The following is a 20,758-nucleotide window of genomic DNA, read 5'->3' as shown; positions in this document are numbered from 1 at the left end:
CTATTTCAAGACCACCCAGGCATCCATGACGCCATAATAACGTCCATCAAATCCTGTCATTCCATTAGCCATGCGACGATCAAGGCCCAGAAAACTATAGTTGTCGAGTCGTTCATATCCGGCGTTCATGAGCACGATTTCCAGATATAACAGCCGTTAACTGGCTGTCAATCAATATTGTGCAAGGTGCGATAGCGTAATCACACAATCACGTAATCACAGGATGTATTGAGGAGCATATTAACTAAGCCGAGAATTTGTATTGCCTAAAGCAGCCTTTTCCACTTAAAAGCGCAGTCAAAAGGATACCAGTAGTTATAAGTGAGCTTACGTTATCATATCTAGTGTCTGCTTCAATATCTTCAAATGCCTGACATTCCGTTTAAAAGCAGCTGCCTGGTTCCCCAACTCCATGGGTGGCAGGCTCTGACAGTACACCACATTTCAGAATAATGTGCACACAGAAAAGTCATGTAAAAACACTCGCCCAATTTTGGACCCCGCCTTCCCTTCCCCCGCCCATTTTTTCGCAGGGCTGAACAAAATGCTCATTTGGCTATCAATTTTGATTTAGAAACATATGCATAAAACTTCGGTGGTACTTTATTAATTACAAAAGCACATGCCACAAATTGTCACTTTTTCGTTCATGCCAATCATACCCAACAGGCCAACTTGGTCCTCCCAAGCCAACTTAAGTTCTTTTCTAACTTATATCGGACGTAAAAGTCATCAAACTTAATACGAAGACACAAAGCAGTACGAAAATGCAGTGCACTGGTGCATTTTGAGTGTCGTGACTGTCATAAATGGTCGAAGTGATCCCCCCCCCCCCCATACCTTTTGATTATAACTATTCTAACATCCTCCACATTTGTTTAAAGATTCCAAAATGCCCTTCCTCTCCATTCGGCATTAACTTTTCTCACTATCGCTGTCGAAGATTTTCAACTTCATGACACTGGCAACGGGCTTCATAACGCCTCAGAATCTTAAAAATCCATCCTGTCCTATAAAAATCCATCCCGTCCTATAAAATTTGATACAGTAGGGATGTTAAGTGCACGTTCATTTGTGCAGCCTATTAGCATGTCATCCAGGGTAATACGTACCATCAACAGAAATTACATTACAATGGCGACTCCCATTTTTTATCACTAGTGCAGTGGCGTACATTTCGCGCCTCCTGAACCACTCATATCCAAACGAGCCCAAAATGGTATAAAGTGCCTGGGTTCAAGCAGACATGAAACCCTTCCAAAAAACGTAAAGGTGCCTTCGGAAGTGTCCCACAGGTGCAACTTCGACGCATAGCTACATATCTTCGAAAATGGTTGAGGCCATCATGATATTAGCAAACTGCCACATAAACATCGCCATGAATTACGCTTATCTTATACACTCTTATCAACACTCTTCTGACTTCAAAAGAAGCAAAAATACTGACACGACGGTGGATAAATTGCAGAGTATTCTGGTATGCCTCGTCTTGGATTTATAGGGCAGCACAAGAAATAGCACCTTCTGAAATGACTGCGAGCTAGACTCGTTTGAGTCCTGAAGAAACAGTTCCAACCTTGGGGGGGGGGGGGGACGGGGGGGGTTCCTTTATTTATCTTAGATCCGTCACAATCTGTGCTGTGCAGATGGACATTAAATACTACATCCGCCCTTCATATGCCATCAATGATCCCTTTTATCGGGAGAATCAAGAAGGGGAATCAAAAAGTTTACATGTTCTTTATATATTAATGTCATCTGGTTAGGTATCAGGGCCCTGGGCAGAATGTTCGGGTATGCTTCATACAAGGCCCCTGGGCAGAATACCAGAATCGCGTGGGCGCTATTCCAGGTATGTACGAGTGGCATACCACGTATCAATAGGAGGCATACCAGGTCTCGTGAGTCGCATACCGGGCCACTGTGAACTGCCTTCCTCGCATGCGTGGTCACAATACCAGAAACTGTTAGGTAGTGATTCTCGCGTATTAATTTTCAACGACATGCGGTACAAAATATCGTTGCCCAACTGCTCGCTCCGCAGTCGGTATGGTTGGCGATCCCGGGCGGATAGTAAGGCCTACATCATCCAGCATTCGAAGACCTGACAGAAAGAAGTCCCTGGCAATGACCCGAAAAAACCGGTCCGAAGTCGCATGTGAGCACCCAATATTGTCCGGAATCTCAAGCAATGCTGATGAGGATCATTAAATATCCCAAATTCCCATATGCAGTCCAATGCACCGGCAATTGCACATAAGCGCAATTCCAATGTCATTTCATGTCCTCAAGATTGTTAACTGTACAAAGCTCATGGCAAGATAAACACAGCATCGTTGGGTATCGAAATGAAACAATCACTACCTACGGCTCAAAACCCAATAATTCATGGCATAACGACAGACATCTTGTATTCAGCGCCAATAAAGGGTTAATATACAGTTCCCAGAGGCCTCACATTCCTCTAATCGACGTGTGGCATGACATTCTTAGAAACCTGGAATGGCACCCACGCAGGCCTTGTGCGACGCCCATGGAGGTTTGGTATTCTACCCAGGAGCCTGGCTCAACTGATCGTAGGTGCGTGCCGCCCACTAGGGTACACATTGGCAGTTCCGTTCTTAGATGCTATCCGCAGCTGCCAGAAACAGTTGAGCCATTTTTCAACTCCACTGCCAAATGGTCGGATGCTGGATGGCTGTAAAGACACACCAACGTCACAAAAAAATGCACGACTAACTGGGTCACTGCGGCAGCGAAATTTAAGGTTAGCTGCCAACTAGATAAACTCGGTCCGTGGCCTGGCTCGTAACCACCGTTCGCAGCACTCATCACGACTGCAACTTAGATGCAAATGGCAAGTACCATGCTCATGTCATCAGAGCGGGTAATGGTCTAGTGGCCGCATTAGCATGATCTACTCGCATGAACTCACACGAAATCTGTGACGAACGTTTTTTATCGACGAAACGCTGATTGTCAACAACTGATGTTCATGTCCCTCACGTCATAAGCTGAAGTTACCACCCTGCCCAATAGCATATCAAAACTCGTTGTTTGTGTCTGCAATACCTGCATGTCGTTTGACAACCTAAACGTTGACTGCGTAGTTACAACTGCATCCCTAATTCACTTTTCTGTTTTTGTGAAGAAGCCATACACAAGTATTCTAACATTTCAATATAAAAATGTTGTCGCACGGTGTGAACTGGTAGTATGTGAAAGAAGCCATACACAAGTATTCTGAGATTTCAATCGAAATGTTGTCACACAGTGTGTTAACTGGCAGTATCTGGGTGTCATCTAAGAGGACAACTTTCAAACCTTAGCCGTCCCTGATACGTTCGGGTAGTATTTTAAGCTCAACTACATGAAGGCCAACATAGAAGAAAGACTCTACCGCGCAAGGCAAAACCACAAGAAGGTGAACACAGCTTCCGAGGGGCGTGGGTAAATCCAGAATTGGTTAATAAATAAATGGGTGAAATCCAAGCCATGCGAGACGGAACCTGCCGCACTCCTCCTGGGAGCCGCTGGCTAAACAGTCGAATGGTATCGCTGGAACACGGAAGCGATGCCGACCTTCAGTGCCACTTGACACACATTGCACACGTAAGTCCACGCAATGACCCACACCTTTGTCAGCACGCGTGTCCGTTTTCTCCCCAGACAGCGTGACTCGGTCTCTCGCCTCGCTGCGACGCTGTTCACCGCGATCTGAGCCTGGTTCTGACACGACCTGAGCCCGTTTCTGACACACCGTCTTCAGCTTTTTCGTAAGTTGATGGCTTTATTTTTTCATGTTAATAAAATGGAGATGCCAGTAACATAGATGACTCAATGGCGTTGGGACGGCAAATGCTAAAACAGCGCAGCCTGTTCATAACATAGCATCACATTATCATCAGCATAAAAGATGAAGGCGTTGCAACGATACACATCGCCACCTCATCAAACGGCCTGCATTTACATGTTCTGAAAACGGCAAACGGCAAACGTAACAGGGCAAAATGGCAAAATTGCGACCTGAACAAAAGCGATGAGTTCTGATCTGGGTCAATGGGCCACATTCATCCGTTGGAAACAAACCTCCACTCTAAGATATCCAAAGTTACAGCATACAAGACCTTAGCACAAAAACGAGCGACAGAAACTGTGACATGTACGAGTAAACAGGCTATATATTGAATAAATGAAACAATGAATGAGTACAGTAATGACATAGATGCATAAAATGAATACTCGGGGATAAGGCATAGATGAATGGATAAATGAAAGGACAGGAATGAAACCGAAAAGTTAGATCACTGCATGTTTTCAACCTTCTGGCATCAACTAGTTAACAACACATTGTCAGTGAACGCGATTCTTATTGACTCGCTTTGCAAGCCCACCAGGCGAGCAGTTTCACCAAATGAGCTGGGGAAGGGGCAGGCTGAGCGGTGGAAACATAATGCCATCTACCCCAAAATACCCCAAGAAACGGGCTTATCCCCTAATTTGCCCCACTTTCTTCTCAAAGTTGGGGGGGACTGAAGCCCGCCCAACGGAACAGGAACCACACCCCTGATGCCCGCGCTATACTTTAAAATAAATGTCAACTGCTTGGGAAGACTTGGGATGAAGAGTACCAATAAAAAATGTCGCAGAATAGCCAAATAACTCTACAGAAAGACGGATAGGCATGATCATAACAACGCTAATATTATAAAACCACCGAGGGCATGAACTGCCCATATGGATCTATCGTTGCTACTGAAGCTTCACGATGCATTCAGCTGCTAAGGCTGAATGACGCCGCTTGCGTCTCACTGTGGCGGGAAGGGCGGGCACCGCAGGGAGTGAAACTTAGTGCCCAGGTGGTTCCCCGGTGCCCAGTGAAACCACCGCGCTGCCGCACCCCTTCAGGTTTTATGCCTCGAGCGGAATAACATCAACCGGCAGAACTGGGATGATTGTCAATTTTGCACTGTAGCTGCCGTATGCAGTCGAAGATAGCATACTAAATGGCAGCCTTATGTGGTTTCATTCGAGCATGTCCCTATACACTTGAGCTCATGTAACTACACTCAGTATTACAACATGCAGCCCGAAGATGCTGATATGGGCTTTAAGGCGCGGAGACTGCCCAGGCATGTGGCGCCAATTACAGCACGAAATCAACGCTCCGTGTTGCTGGATGAAATCTTTCTTAGGGTGTGTTCTTCTCATGTCTCCCAAAACCATACCTGACCTTGGTTGAGGGACAACGCCAACAGCAATATCACGCGAGCCATTACACCATTCTTCGACCCATTCACTGAAATATGACATGATCATTTACATCACGCTTTTAACTAAGCAGATTCCGACATTTGATATGGGAAGCCCAAAAAAAGATTTAAAACTTATTAAAGTTGGGTATTACAGGTAACAACCAGTTACTGGCATGGCTTTAAGTACCAAAAGCCGACATTTTGTCAACACTGCCAAAAGAGACGTTCAGAAAGCAATCGCATTACGCCTGACATCCGATACAGCACACCCGGCTAAATGGCTAAGGGCCGATCCATGCTGGTCAATTTTCCTTCCGTAGCGATGCAATGCGCTGCGAGGCGGAACAGAACTGATACGTAGCATACCGTTGCAACCAATGAGATTCCGCGCCGCGTCCCACACTGCAGTCTACAAACGAGACAGAATGAACATCTAGACAGATGAAAGCTTGCATTTTAGTCAGCTATTTCCGCTATTCACAGGGAATTGCTGCGGAACATATCCTTTGCGTTCCGTCTTGACTAGATGAGATTTGTCGCGGATTGTTTGTTTACATCCAGGTGCGCGCCATTTTGGTTGTATTGCTTTTAGTTCCGTCCCGTCTCGTTTCGCATCGCATCGCATCGCATCGCATCACAACGCAACGCAACGCAACGCAGCAAGAAGTGGCCAGTGTGGGGCGGCCTTGAAACACGCGGCGCAAAAAACATTCACGCATCTTCAGATACCCATGGCGTACTCGGTGCGGTTCTCCCCCCCCCCCACCCAAAAAACACCGATTTCTGCCATCATACTGCCTTGCATACATTACAATACTTGTCAAAAATTATTTCTGATGATGCTGAAGCAATGACTTAAGCGTACTGTGCGTGCGTACGTGGATGAATACGCGCGGTCAAAACACTCCACTTTGAGAGACATTTTGGCACGTTAACACAATGCCCATCACTATTGTTCAGGTCACTGTCATTTTGCCGTTTCCATACCTACGATTCCAGCTCATAAGGGACCAGCTCCAATTGGAAAACGCATACACTGCTTTCAACTGCGAAACACAGAACTCCTCAGCCATATCGTCAATGCAAGGTGAACTAAAGCGGCAGAAGCATGATTCCAAGGAAATTATCCACATTTGTCCGGGTCTTTGAACTGAAATCGCCATCTTGAAGACCGTTCCGTTCAGTTCGCAGTCCTGCCCTTCTTAAGACCCAAACCCCTCTAGTTTCTGACCTACCCTTCCGCGAAGATGTGGACCATTTCGTGCTGACTGTTTCAAGGTCATCCAGGCTTCAATGACGCCAAAATAAGGTCATTTAAATCCTGTCGGTTTACTGACTACGCGGCGATCAAGGACCCTCAAACTATAATCGTTGATTCGTTCATATTTGGCGTTCCTGAGCACCACCGACACATAAACAGTACATAACCGTCAATTGGCTCTTAATCAATGTTGCGTAAGATAAGATAACGCGATCAAACAATGACGCATTGGTGAGCATGTTTACTAAATAGAGAAAATGTGTTGTCTATAGCAGTCTTTTCCACTAAAAAACATAAATATATATATATATGAGCTTATTTCAATATCTGATCATTCCTTCAATATTTTCAAATGTGAAGTGAAAAAGCGAAACCCCTTTAAGAGCTTAAATTAGGTGATAACTTGAGTCGCATCCATTATAAGGTTCCACCAATCACGCGAGACGAAGACGCACCTTTTCCAAAGCTCTTTTGATAAGTCAAAGCCAACACATTTCACGCCAGCCTTTATATGCACTTGTTCAGTTCTTAATGATATTCAAGAACTGAGGACCAGTGCTTTCTGCGCTCATTGGACGTAGAAAGATGCCTGAAGCCAGTATGAACAAATCATTAATGCTCATGAAGGATGAGGTTACATTTTCCCCACCAGTTGGTGACCCGAATTGTCTCGCACCCACGCCTACTAATCGCCATGACCCCACTTCTGATATTCACTGCCATCCTGGAGCATGCTCTAACAGAATGAGTGTGGGGGGAGGGAGAACAGTAAAAAATAATCCAATAAACCCCAAGATATGCCAATAAACACGCCTCTTCCCCGATCTGGCACACTTTCTTCCTTGAGTTGGGGGACTGAAGCTCCCATACCCGAATAGGAAACTCAACCCTTGCCGCCATCCTATCATTATATACCGTTGTCTTGTCAGGCTGTTAAATTGATATAATTTATATGCAGCGAACAAAATGCATTCCGTAGTTCAGGCAGCCATTAATCCACGGGCATCACCACGAGGGGAAAGTAAGCAGTTCACTTCGGGTACTTCTAAGGTTTTGAAAATTTGGCATATTCGCTGAAAAAGTCTGACGTGATAACCTGGAGTTTTCTACCTTCAAACTGCCATTAAGTCTGTTCATCATATACGCGGCGCAGCCTTATTTATTTCTAAGTAATGTCCTTTTCCGATTTGTTGGAGGTCCTCACCTGTCAGCGCATGCTGGCGATGTTTGAGTTACGGGCGATATGAATGCAACGGCCATTTTCTCCACCAGAAAGCAGTCAAAAGCTGGGTACACTTACTCCTCCAATTTCAATGCTTCTTAATTGCAATGTAATATTTCTGACGTCCAAGCTCAGGCAAAAAGAGTCAGCTATGTATAGGTCATCGAGAGGTTTACTGGATAAATGTTGGTTCACGAATAGACCGCGTGTATGATTACAGTGCAGAAGACACGTGTAGTTATACATGTGTATCAGTGACCTGTGGCAATGAGGTGGTTCGCTGTTGGATGAGCCCGCGGTCAGTTTACAGTCGGCTGATAATATATGGGTGCATTGCGAATAAATGTGTTTCATAAACACAACTTAGTTTCCCTGGCATGGATGCGTGTTTGTAAGTGTAGCCATGCCTTTATCCCGCTATTCCTGACGGGTGCTTAATTCTTGGAAGATGTTTCATCGGCCTCGGGCAACGAAGCTAGAATTATAAGTTGGGGCAGGGGAGAGTGAGGGGAAGGGAGGTCAAGGTTCGTTCCACAACTTTGTTAGATTTGACATCACACCTATGACAATGACAAAGGAGTGCCCCTTAAAATGCCCTTATGCCCCCCCCCCCCCCGCCCAATCATCTCTGGCCATGAATGTAACAAATGGGGTTGGTAGAAACATGTCTCTCCCGATTTTCCCAACACGAGCAACACGAGTTGTCCTCTCCCATTGTGTGCGTATAATGCAGGCGTTTTCCCGTTTTCCCACCCAAAATGTCACTTGTAGGTCAGGATATCGCCTTAAGATTTCCGTTTGCCCCACTGTTCCCAATGCTGATCTATTCCCTCCAATTTCGTAGACCTATGCCTCCGGCCCGTGGCGGACTCGCTGTATAATAATCCCTAATGCGCGTGTATGTCCCTGCAGATGAAGAGGCGCCCTGTCATGACACAAAAGTGCTACACACAAACATCTCAATTTGATTCCCGATCTAAAGCTAACCCTGGAGAGGGCATCGACTGGAATGGAAACAAAGCTCTAAAATGTGGGGGTGGTAAGTATTAACACTTACAGGAAATCGCAAAATACCAGCAGTCCATTAAAAGCTTCGGCAAACCACAACCAAGTATCTTGAGAGGCTCAGAGCCCCAAGAGGTCAAAGCTCAAGAACAATCATTCTCACCAGAGTTAAAACAACGAGATATTTAAAGATAGAACGCGAGGTTCCTGTCTCATTTGTGACACAGAGAAAAACCTCAAACCGGTTGCCAAAAAATAACTTTTGATTGTGCGCAAGGTTCCTTTCTCGCGAGCGCCAGCTCTGGGCCCAAACCGCCTGACCACTTCGCTCACAAGTTTTGATTGCGCTGGTTTAGGTTTTAATGTTCAAGCAATCCTTCATCAGAAACCATTATTACCGGCAAACGAATACCATTACCATACGGTCTGCGTCAAACCAGCCTCCCGAAAGCGGTTTGAGGCTCATTAACGCGACGCAAATGTTTCGACTGCTTTCGTCCGGATCATGGTCGTGAAAATAGAGGCACACTAGTCATGTCCGTCGTAAGAATACACAAATAGTAACACCGTAATCATCACGAGCCTTAAACGGCAGTGGCACATGGAGCGAGACAGACATCTTCACGGGCACTAACTGCGCGTGTACACGTAACGTCGGCGAGAGCAGCTCGTGATTTCCCATGACGCCCAATTTTCCAGCACAGCCCAAGGGTAGCGGTCGTCTGTCGGATGGCACCAGACTTGTCACCCAGCCAGGAACCAGAATCACCAGCACCCTGAACGACGGTTCTCTCACTGAGGACGTTAACCTTTGATCATTTTAAGGCCCGGCAGCCTGGCAGCCGATGACAGATGTCCGTAATAAGTCCACAAAACCGATCTACGGGCTACACATGAGCCGCAAATAGCTCGGGGCTTGTACAAAATTGGGTGCAACTGTATTTGCTAGAAGACTTAAAGAAATGATTTAATGACGGTGATTCTCGTAAGCTGACATGAAAATATCACGATTTTATGTCCGCGTCATTTAAAGCTACGCCCCGACGCATGTAACGAGAACGACCTCAATACGTTGGGTATGCATGTTCGTCTGTGCAAAAGGGTTCCGACACACATCGATTGCAGGGTGATAGAGCACAGCGATATTCCCATTTGTTTGATAATACTGTGGCACGCGACAATATATAATACGTTCGTATCAGCCACTATTGCGATACATAGACAATTAGCAACTCGACCATGATCACGACGTGGGGTGGGGAGATCTGGCTTATCCTCACATGGACATGCTGAATTGCAACACAAGGTCTTATAATTTCATCTTTCTTAAGCCCCTTTAGGAACTGATATTTAGTTCTGTGACATACTGTTACAAGATCACCTATTGCCACATAGTGTCCGTGCAACGCTCGCAAACCTTGTATCGAAATGATACCTAGGCACATATTTGGTCGTTGTTATTTGAACGTGCAGCAAAAATTTGTACTTAAAATAAACCTCGTTTTAACTTACATGTTGCCTCAGTGTTCCACAAGATGAAACTTTCCCACAGGGATCCATCAAGCAAACGCATGAACCTAGCATACCTTGATGTAAAGCATCAGCTAATGTATTAAATAACGAGAGCAATACCAGCACTTTTCTACTGGCAGGATCGTACCAGGCAGAGCTTGGAAATATTTTCAAATTGTTGCGAGAGCCACACAAATCGTCGCCAAACTTTCCTCCTCGGACAAGTGCATGACAGCAAAGCAGCTGATTGAGACTGACGAGCCCAAATACACGGCAGAGCAAACATGACGGATTTGACACCAGGCTCAGATTCGACCCGTCACATGCGTCAGCACTCTTGGATTCAAGGCCAGCTTAAGATCCTTCGCCTTGCCCACAGCATTAGTGAAGCCTGATTACCGGCATTTCCGTTCTGTTCGGATGGCGCGCGGCGATCTAGCGGCCAGCTTAACGTTGAGCACCTCTCTGCACACCCGTGCCACGTCTCTCCGTTCTAGCGTGCCCGCCAGCGCCGCCGTGTGCAAACGGGCGGCAGAGGGGTCTGGAGCTGGCCAGCGCCGCCGTGTGCACACGGGCGGCAGAAGAGTCTGGAGCTGGCCAGCGCCGCCGGGCGGCCCGGCCGCGCCGTCGCCGGCCTGGAGTCGGAACTCCCGGCCGCCAGCGCCGCTCGGCCGCCGCCGGCCCGAGAGCGCCGGCTCGGCCGTGCCGTTGTTCCTTACGCGGCGCCTCGCAGTCCCACACCGGCTGACGGACTGACAAACCACAGTGGCCATCAGCGCGGGCACTGGGTGTCGCAAAAGAGCCTGGTTTCCACCCGGGTGCGGGATCACGAATGCCCGTCATATTGGATAATGTTGCCATGAACTGGACGCTTGCTTACATTGTTCCCGTAAAGCGCTTTGGCGACATCGCGTCACCCACAAAAAAATCCACGTCAAGCAGCGAACACTTGAACCTGGGGTCCATGCATAGCAAATGTGATATGAATGGTTGCACGTGATAGCCCTGAAGCATTATCGCCAGGTAGGTACCTACCCGTCAATAAACAGTCACCGGCTGAAAAGACGGCACTAGGTCTCATTTACAAGATTCAACGTCTGACCCAGAAATCATACAATTTTTGCCAATTGATGGTGTGTCACGCCTTTCAATATAGACATGTTTATACGCAATGGAGAAAAGAACTGGATTTTGACGAGGGCTCGCGGCGCTGTATGAGGCGGCGCGCATTCTGTCGAAGCCAATGCTTGCAGCATTAATCCGTCGTAAGTGATAAGTGCAACCTGCGAAAATTTTCAGCCGTGTGGCAATTGCATCACCTTTCCGTCGTCAGTCATCTCAAACCACCCCAATAATAGCCGAGCAGTTTCGTGCTAACTGCATTTTCCCACAATAATTGCGCTGCTCCATCCCAACCAAATTTCAAGGCTTCCGAAGGCGATCAGGCAATATAAAATTAATGTATGGTGTCATGAGTACAGACACATAATTTGAGGAGTTTGACGCTTTTCCTCACTGGACACAAGATTATGGGATCCATGGGTGTCAATCCACTCAAATATTACCAGGCATTGGACGCACGATGCAGCATGCGATCACACCAACCTGGCCTGAGCTTCGTCCAAGCTCTGTTCGGTGATGGTCATGATTTGCTGCAGTATCTCGTTGATATCCTGTTTCCTTGGTTCACCTTCGGTATGATTTTGTCCATTCGGATCCACTTGGGGCTGCATTCCATAGCCCATGCCATACTGCTGACTCTCCATAACTTGAAGCACTCACACAAGCCCACACCACACTATCGCTATCACAGCCACCTCGTGCTCTCACGTGGTTCTTGATGTCTGACCGTAAGTCACAGATGAAAATAATAACTCATTCAAATACAAGACGTCAATGGTATGATAACCATAAAATCCGCCGTCCCACACTCATTTACGGCCTCCGAGCCGAGTTCTCCAACCAATGGCGTTCTTTGTTTAGTCGTCATTCTCGGCCAACGGCCCTGAGGAGCGCCCGTGGGAAAGGCGATGCGCGCGCCATCTAGGTAAAGGATGGCTGCTATTTTTAAGAAATAATTTTACCAGATTATACCTTTGAATCAGTTTCGTCATTGTTGCATACTCCTTTTAAGACACAAAATATGAAATTATTTCATGCTTTTTATAGTATGGAGGTAACACCCGCTACAGAGCGTTGAGGGTGTCCATGAAAATGCAATGCAAAGAAGACACATAGATATAAGGCTAGACTGCACTTAATAGCAGATCTATTACGATTAAGTGCTCTTAGTTTGATTATGCAGACTTTGTACGCAACATGCTAAGATATTTACCTCACTGTTTACCGAAGCTCCGATGAGGCTACTTATTAGCTGCAGCAATTCCACAATGCTAGAACATTATATTGGATTATAGATGTAAAATATATCACCAACAAAATACAAATAAACCTCCTAGTAAAATATTTTATAGCAAGAATTTTAAAAAACATTATTTGAATTTTCTGGCAAAAAGTGTTTTATATTGCTTTTGCATTTTACTTGCTGCCGACAATTGCAAGTTCACAACTACCATCATCGCCGTTGGGCGGAGCGAGTGTGCAATAAATTAATTGCCTCCTCCCCCTGGTGAAGCCCGGCCCACTCAGTTACAGGTGCACAAGTGCGCGGGGCGTACATTGATTGGTCCCTACGTGAACCAGTAGTTCATTGCCTAAAACCTGTAATGAGGGAAGAATTCTGCCGAGGGCACGAGGTGAGCTGCCGGAGAAAGAGAAAGCAACATTAAGCGGTGAACTTGAATGCTATAGGCACACCGAAGCATTACAAAAAAGGTTTCACCCAAAATAGGCTTGGCTGAGAGGGGCAGTCTATCAATTACTTAACGCACGGAGGATGGAGTGGGCAGGAAAAAGCGCAGTGGAAGCGTAACAAATGAGGCATGGTGAGGCGTTGGACAACGTAACATTACGCTCAGATGTGGTAGCGAATTGGAAATGCGCTTAGATATTCCAAAGCAACATGGGCGAACGTGAAAAGGAGGGAACCCAAAAGGGAAATAAACAACAAAACAGGTGGAGAAAGAAGAGCCGAAGAAGGCTACGCGGCTGCGTGCGGTTTCGGTATCCCCTACGTTTACGTTGAGGAGAGTGAAGGGAGCGGAGCGAGAAGGGCGGCCGCGGGACAATTGACAGTGTCCGTCGTGCCACTGTGTAGGTAGGTGGAGATTCGGCGTGTGCTTGATGAAATCTTAAATGGATTGTTTCACATTTGAAGACGATGAGGTAAGCGTCAGGTATGATGAGGAAAGCTCGCTTATAACTATTGGTATGCTTTTTAAGTGGAGAAGACTGCTCTAGACAGCACAATTCTCCGATACGTAGATGATATTCCCCTCAATGCGTGGTGGTTTGATTATGTCATCTCATCTTGCACTACATTGATTGAGAGGTAATTGACAGCCGTTATATCTGGGAATCGTGCTAACGAACGCCAGATATAAACGGCTAGATTATTTAATTTTTATTGACCTTGATCGCCGCATGGCCTATGAAACGGCAGAATTTGAATGACGCTATGATGACGTCAAGACTGTCAAGGTGACTTTGAAATGCTCTCTCTGACATTGTCTTCCCATTTTCACAGGCTCGTGGTTCAGAAACTACAGGAGCTCAGGTGTTCAGAAGGGGAGGGCTGTGAACAGCACTGAGAGGTTTTCAAGATGGTTGTTTCAGTTCAAAACCCCATGTGAATGTGAAGCACTGTCTTTAAAAACATATGCAGTGTTGGAACCCGCACCAGACGCAGAGCAGTGGCGTTTCATGTCAGCGAGGAAGGCCGTATGCTTCCACTTATTCTGGTCACTGGAGGAAGGGCTCCAATCCGTCCTCTCCTTCTTCACAGCTGAATAGGGAGCCAACCTCTTGTGTTCGGCATGGTGACCTCAGAGTTCCCAGCCGAGTTATCGACTTTTAGTACACTAGGGGGCACGGTTAAACGACGTAATGGAGCAAACATTGGTTATGGTGTTATTACCCAGCCTTTCGAGCTGTTATTATGGTAACAAGTGTGTCCTCATAAGCACACAGTGTTGCCCGAGGCTTCCTGCCGTCTTTGCCCCTTAAAACCGTTTGTCTTTTGACTTCTCTATCTTGACTTATCCCTGTCAACTTTCCTCATCCTCTTTTAGCCCCTGGTTTTTCATTTCGACTTTTCCATCGACTTTTTGTCCCTTGACTTTTTTGTTATTTTCCATTCGACTTTGTTCTGTTCACCTTCTTGTACGGACACCGGTTGAAATAGAAACATGCTTGCAATGCCCAGTTTTCGCATTAAGTATTTGTTACATCATACAGAACGCGTCGCAAGTCGTCATTTTATGGCGCACCAGCGATTGTAACTGTCAGAATAGAACTCAGAGCCTTTACTGGAATGCGGCTTCGCACCAGCCCCTCCCCCCCCCCCCCCACCCACGTGCGAGACGAATTCCCCTATAGCCAGGGGTGCAGTTTCCTTTTCATTCGAAAGGCTTCAGTCCCCCCCCCCCCCCTCCCCTGTCCGAACTTGGGCTCCCCCAACTTGGATTAGAAAGTCTGCCATATCCGGAGAGAGCACGTTTTTGTCTATTTGGAGCGTACATTGCATCATTTTTCACTGCGCAGCCCCCCCCCCCTTCAAACAAATTTTGCGAAACTACGCCCCTGGTAGCGGCACAGTATTGTTCCGCCCTACGGCGATTGGGCATACCGAAACAGCATAACAGTGTTATAACTATATTTTCCATACAGCGAGCAACACATTGGCATAAAATTCTAACAGCCCCCCCCCCCCCCAAGCACCTAACGTATTGGCGTTTCTGCGTGTTATTTTTGGCCGTAACGGCTGGTCGGTATTCCGCTTGAAATATTTGCGTAACCAGTGGCGCCGCCACGGGTCGGAAGTCGGAGAGTAGACAAAGGGGTTTGTAGGGCGCCCCTTTCCTTGCACCGCTACCGGCGTAGTGCTAAATTCTGCAGGAGTTGGGGTGTCTTCTTTCCCATACGGCTGCTACAGTGGTCATGCTAAAATCCCAATGAAGTATCAATTGAAGTGTCACGTGAGGAAATTGAAGAGCCAATGATGCGTAGTTGCCTCCCGTAGGATCCATGTCAAGATTATGACAAAACATCCGAAAAATTTGCGGCATCGAAAAATCTCTAAGCAAAAAGAAAAGTAACGCGTGAATCGAGGAAAGCGTCGCAGTCTTCTACGCCGGTAACTCAAGCACAGGTTGCTACAGGTTCAATGACTCAAAGACCCCAGGCCTCGGTCATTGCGAAATGAAATAGCAGGGATTAGGTAGGATCCTGATGTATTGTATATTTTTTCTTGAGTTTTGAACACAAAGAATGGTACGCAAAGTGGATCTAATGGGTTACATTTTTAGGAAGATGCAAACGTCTGCGCGAAAAAGAAACACAGGTGAATGCATATTTCAAAGTAGAATCTTAGCTGTTCACTAATGACGCGTAGAGATCTTTTGAACATCGCCAATAATGGCGCATCAAAGACGTTTTGAAGCCGGTGTCGGTTTCTGATGCAGATATCGATTTGTATGGTTTTGGGTGGGCCCCTGCCACCCACCTCAAAGTCTGATTTGGCTTCCCCAGCGGTTTTGATCGACTCCAACGAGTTTGCCCCCTACCCTCTGGAACCACAATCAAAGCATTTGCGTATGAGATCAAGATTATATACGTTTGGAAAAAAGTTTCTAAGAAATGCTTCTCAATGAAAGGGATCAAAGATAAGGGGCACTGCGCTGTCGTGTCCAGATAAACGCTGCTGACTGAATCAGGAATAACGCTTTTACATGTAGCGCGTGCGCATCATGCTTACTTGAGCGTTATCTGTTTTTGCTTCATGGTGCATGTATTTAATTACAAGGCATATGTTTTCCTGCCTCTGGTCTAGTTCTCTTGTGGTATGGCGTTATTCAGCCACGTTTCAAACCCTGCAGCCTACAAGAAGTGTTCATTATTTTAACACGGTGTCTTATTGATGCATTATCGGTGAATGAAAACAAGTCGGTGGCATGCAAGCACCCCAAAACGCCAAGAATTTTCCAGTCGTCTACGGTTCAGAAAACCCTTGAAAATGCCCAACCCACCACTTCGACGTAGATGTTCGAGGGAAAAGTTACAAAAACGTGACCATCGGCTCTAATTGACTGAACCGATGGCGGTAATCGTCCGACCACGACCATCACAAAAACAGCACAAGCCGTGTAGAACACGCTTGACGCGAGTGCTCCTCTCAGCCAGCAGCCAGCCTTGCGGACTCCGGTCGGGGGCCTCCGAAGTAGCATTTTACAGTTGCGCACATCAACTAGCGCCTTTTATTTCTGAAGCTACGGTGCCCATTTTGACATGTTATCTGGGGGATAATCTCCATCTGTGACAGCAAATCCCCCCCCCCCCCCCGGAGCAAACCGCGAAATCCTCCTCCCCCCCCCCCCAATAAAACCGCGCTTTGCCAGCAGGTCACGCCATGCAAGGCCTTTGTTGGGGTCGGTGTTAGTCGACGGATGTAGAATAGAATCGTTTTGTATAACAATTATGCACCCATACAATCGTTACATGACAGCAGAATGTCCGTCGAATATGTACCAGAATGTAGGCCAGTTCTGCTGGGTTGAATTCTTATGGTGCTACAATGTTGTCTAACCGATACTTCGTGGTATGTTAAAGTTGTTGACTCAATACAAGAAAATCAAATGACAAAAACCCAGGAGTTCAATGCTTTTTCACACATTATGCATCGGAGTTGCAGTGGACGCATACACTTGTATGGGGTCGAGCATTCCAAGGTGAGGCAGCTGCGCTTAAATAAAAAAGGAAAACAAAAATGAGAGAGAAACCGCTTCGAAAGGTCAGACGTCCCTGTGTCAGGTCAGACAGGACTGGTCAGACGGGCGTACAGGGCCACGAAAGTTTTTGCGCGCTGTAAAACAACATCGCATGTGCTCGATCTTATTTTCACATGTCCACGCTTGTCAGCTGGAAATTGATTGGCGTAGACCTGCGCCGAAATGTTGGCAAGGATGTGAGCAACAGGTGCTATGCACGCTTGCGAGAGTTCTGCTGGATTCCATTTTAATTGGTGCAATTTCATGAGCACCTGTGACTGCAAGTGATATAAGACAGATCGTATAAAAATGCGGCGAATCCAGATGGCGGGCCAACGCAAAATGTATAGTTCCGATGACATTTATTGTAAGTGAGATTTGTTCTATTACCTTGGGATCTGTCGGCCTACCTCAGTTTAAATTGCTACCGGTAGCGTCAAATCATCTGAGAGATTTGGAAAGCAAACACAATTTGTCCCTTGGCTATTTCCATGTTACGTTACAATACTTATGTTGGATTTTGTGGATCTGAAATGTATTCTACCACTCTTGCGGCACTGGCTTAACACTTATTTCTGCGGTTTTTCTGGGGGTGGGGATTTTTCTGAGGAGAGGGCGGGGCTGGGAGGACATTGGGACCAAATTCCCTAGTGTCCGTCTCCTTCGCTTTCACCGTTTCACGACAGCGCAGATTACCACGCTGCGTACAATGCATCGCCCATGCCAGTATACAGGTACCTTTCACTATTCCACATGCACAGCTTGCTGGTGCTTATATTTTTGGAACACGTACATGCGCCCAAACGACTGCCGTAAAGTTCTTTTACACACCCACGCATTGGTGGCAGAAGCCATTGCACTCATCCCACCGATTTTTTGCGATGGCTCCAAAGATCTACGCGTCCCAAACAAGGAGGGTCGGGGGACAGCTCAAATGTTTTCACTGATTTCTTAAGCCGGTCATGTCTCTACTTCGTTGTTGTATTTCCGACTATTTTCGGCCGCGTTAGTGCTTTGATAAGGCACACTTCCAGCCCGATCCGCAACTCACGGTTTGTGGAATAGTCGCAGCTGCCACATTTCCGGTCATGTCATATATCACGGCATAAGTATCTACGCACTTACATTCCCCGCGATCGTCCTTGATCTGCATTCCTGCTTTTCGTGCACTGTCACTTTTCACGGAAGTCGTCGTTCTCCTGCAACTGGGGATCCCAAGCTTCATTGTTGCTCGCGAACAAAGTGAATATCTTTCTGGCGGATTCACCAGGTTTGAATAGCGCTCAACTTGTTTCACTGCGCAGGCGATTAAAGGTAACCCTATGTGGTTGAAAACAGACCTTTCCCACTAGCGTGAGGCGCTCATCCATCCTCGCATCGAGTCATCAGCGCTCGTGTGCACTCCCCACGCTCGTACATGCGTGCCTTGAAAACTGCAGGCTCTTGAAGCCCTCTGTTTGACCTGCACATGGGTCAGCGCGCAAAAGACGACAAAGAGAGAGAGAGAGAGAGAGAGAGGAGAGAGAGAGAGAGAGAGGAGAGAGAGAGAGAGAGAGAGAGCGAGAGAGAGAGAGAGAGAGCGAGAGGAGAGAGAGGGAGAGAGACGAGAGAGAGGGAGATGAGAGAGAGAGAGAGAGAGAGAGAGGAGAGAGAGAAGAGGAGAGAGAGGAGAGGGGGGGGGGGACATACAGACATATGCACATTTCTGTAAATAGTGTATTATATAACCGCCTTTTTTGAGCACGGGGCCGGTACATAGATGCTGTGTATTTCTATTTCTGAGCCAAACTCATCCTGCAGTACGGGGCTTAAACTTGCTTCCAATGAAGCTCACTTGTTTTAACAGCAAAAAACAACAAAACCAATAAAAGCTGGAGATGGAACGTTGTGTACATCTGTCGGCATGACAGCAATGGCGGCGAAGCCTGCAGATTTTGTTTTTAAGTTATTCGGAATTCAACTGGCCCAAGTCCCCCTCTCCCCCCCCCCGCCCCCAGTGATTTGCTCTCAAGATAGACCCTGGCAGGATCTATTAGAGGTATATGCAAGGGTGAGAAGCCAAGTAACACAAAACAGCGGCACATCCACGCATTATACTTTAAGAACTGATGCGGGCGTACTGACACAAAGCACTCCGACAAATCTTGACTGGTATCAGCAGGTCTCCTAATTTGTCATTCTTAAATCTGCCACTGGCAAAAGCCCGCCGAATGGTATGCAATTATCTTACGCCTAAATAAACAAGATTATCAATCATCGTCCTGGGAAACTCCCTCAACTTTGTGTTTAGCAAAGGGCTTAACACATTGCATTTTGATGAACAACAGTCATTACTTTACTTGGTGCGCCTTTTATAAAAAAGTCCTTAATTTGAGCAGCATGGTTGCCAGGGCCAGAAAATAATGCCCCCCAAAAAGATAGGATTTGCGTGATGGTAAACTTTTTCCCAACATTTTTGTAAGGATTCAGCCAATCACCTTGAGTGGACCTAATCAAACATTGGGGGCCCAATGGGGACTCATTGGAGTCTCAGGGGGAGGGGGAGGGGCAGTGCCCTCGCGAAAGAGCACGCATCATCACCCCCGGCTTGTTACTTGTTAGTGCTAAAGAGCAAGCAGGACTTTATCTCCTGGTTTTTCAGCATTCTGAGTGTTTAAAGTTCCTATGCCGGGTTATCGACCCCCAGTATCCCAGGAGGTATTGGCTAAACCACCTTACAGGGCAAACGCTGATTGCGTTCCTAGTACTCGACCTTACAAGCTGTGCTCATGATCGCGTGTGATCACTAGTACTCGTGATCATAAGGACAACTTGAAACGCCGAGTGCTGTCAATAAAACCGATGTTTGCTTTATAACATCGTTTATTGGTACACTGAAGATCGATAACTCAGGATAAGAACTCCGAGCTCATAAGACGTAATAAATTGTGCGCTTACCCCACTCAGACCACGCTCGAGTGTGCCATTGGTGCTTCTCTTGTTTTTATTTTTGTTTTGTTGTTGCACGTATTGTTGTTTTGTTGTCTGTGTGTATAAATATGTTTATTCGCATGCACAATTATTGTTCCCGACTACTTGTAGTATTTCTAGTCACCTCTGTGCAACATAAGTCGAGCAGATTGGGGACACTCGACCGGGTGAAATCTTCCAGCCCCTCATCTGACCGAAAACATATTTCTGTTTCCGCTTCCGCCAAAGAACAGGCGCTATGGGTGTCACCGCGCACTCTATAAGGGTGCCCGAATCTTGTCTGAGTCGTGCCGATACGAAATTACAAAACGTCTGTTCTCTCCACTGTATATGTTCTTCAATGTACCGCTGCCCAAATCTATGACCTTGCAGATGTGTTAAGAGAATTTAGGCTACGGTAGGTGCAGTCATCGTTTACAAACGGCAAAACGATTTCAAGGCATCAGGTGATACTTTTTGTGCATCAAATCGACCGCGGTGCACGTCGTATCGCCTTTTTATAGTGCGCCAGCGACTGCAGAGGCCATACCAGCGCTCAGGGGCCATGAAACGGGTTTCAAACACGCGCTCCGGCGCGTGAGCCGAGAGTGCTAACCACTCGGCCATTACGCTTCCCAGGTGATCAAATCAGCTCGAAACAACTAACGAC

General features: G+C 46.7%; 1 protein-coding gene across 6 annotated transcripts in view; it reads right to left on the bottom strand.

Moving 5' to 3' along the window:
* LOC119103804 (homeobox protein extradenticle) overlaps positions 1-12,233 on the bottom strand; it is a 70,323-nt gene extending 58,090 nt beyond the window's left edge. For all 6 annotated transcript variants that reach the window (XM_037227463.1, XM_037227459.1, XM_037227462.1 and 3 more), the window contains exon 1: positions 11,861-12,233. In XM_037227463.1, the coding sequence (XP_037083358.1) occupies positions 11,861-12,021 (161 nt within the window). In that variant the 5' untranslated portion in view covers positions 12,022-12,233. The remainder of the gene's footprint in view (positions 1-11,860) is intronic.
* Positions 12,234-20,758: the final 8,525 nt, after the last annotated feature.

The sequence above is a fragment of the Pollicipes pollicipes genome, unplaced genomic scaffold, assembly GCF_011947565.3.
Source record: "Pollicipes pollicipes isolate AB1234 unplaced genomic scaffold, Ppol_2.1 Scaffold_5724;HRSCAF=6776_pilon_pilon_pilon, whole genome shotgun sequence".
Classification (NCBI taxonomy): domain Eukaryota; kingdom Metazoa; phylum Arthropoda; class Thecostraca; order Pollicipedomorpha; family Pollicipedidae; genus Pollicipes; species Pollicipes pollicipes.
Note: the sequence above shows the minus strand (reverse complement) of the source record. Positions and strands in the feature narration are given on the sequence as shown.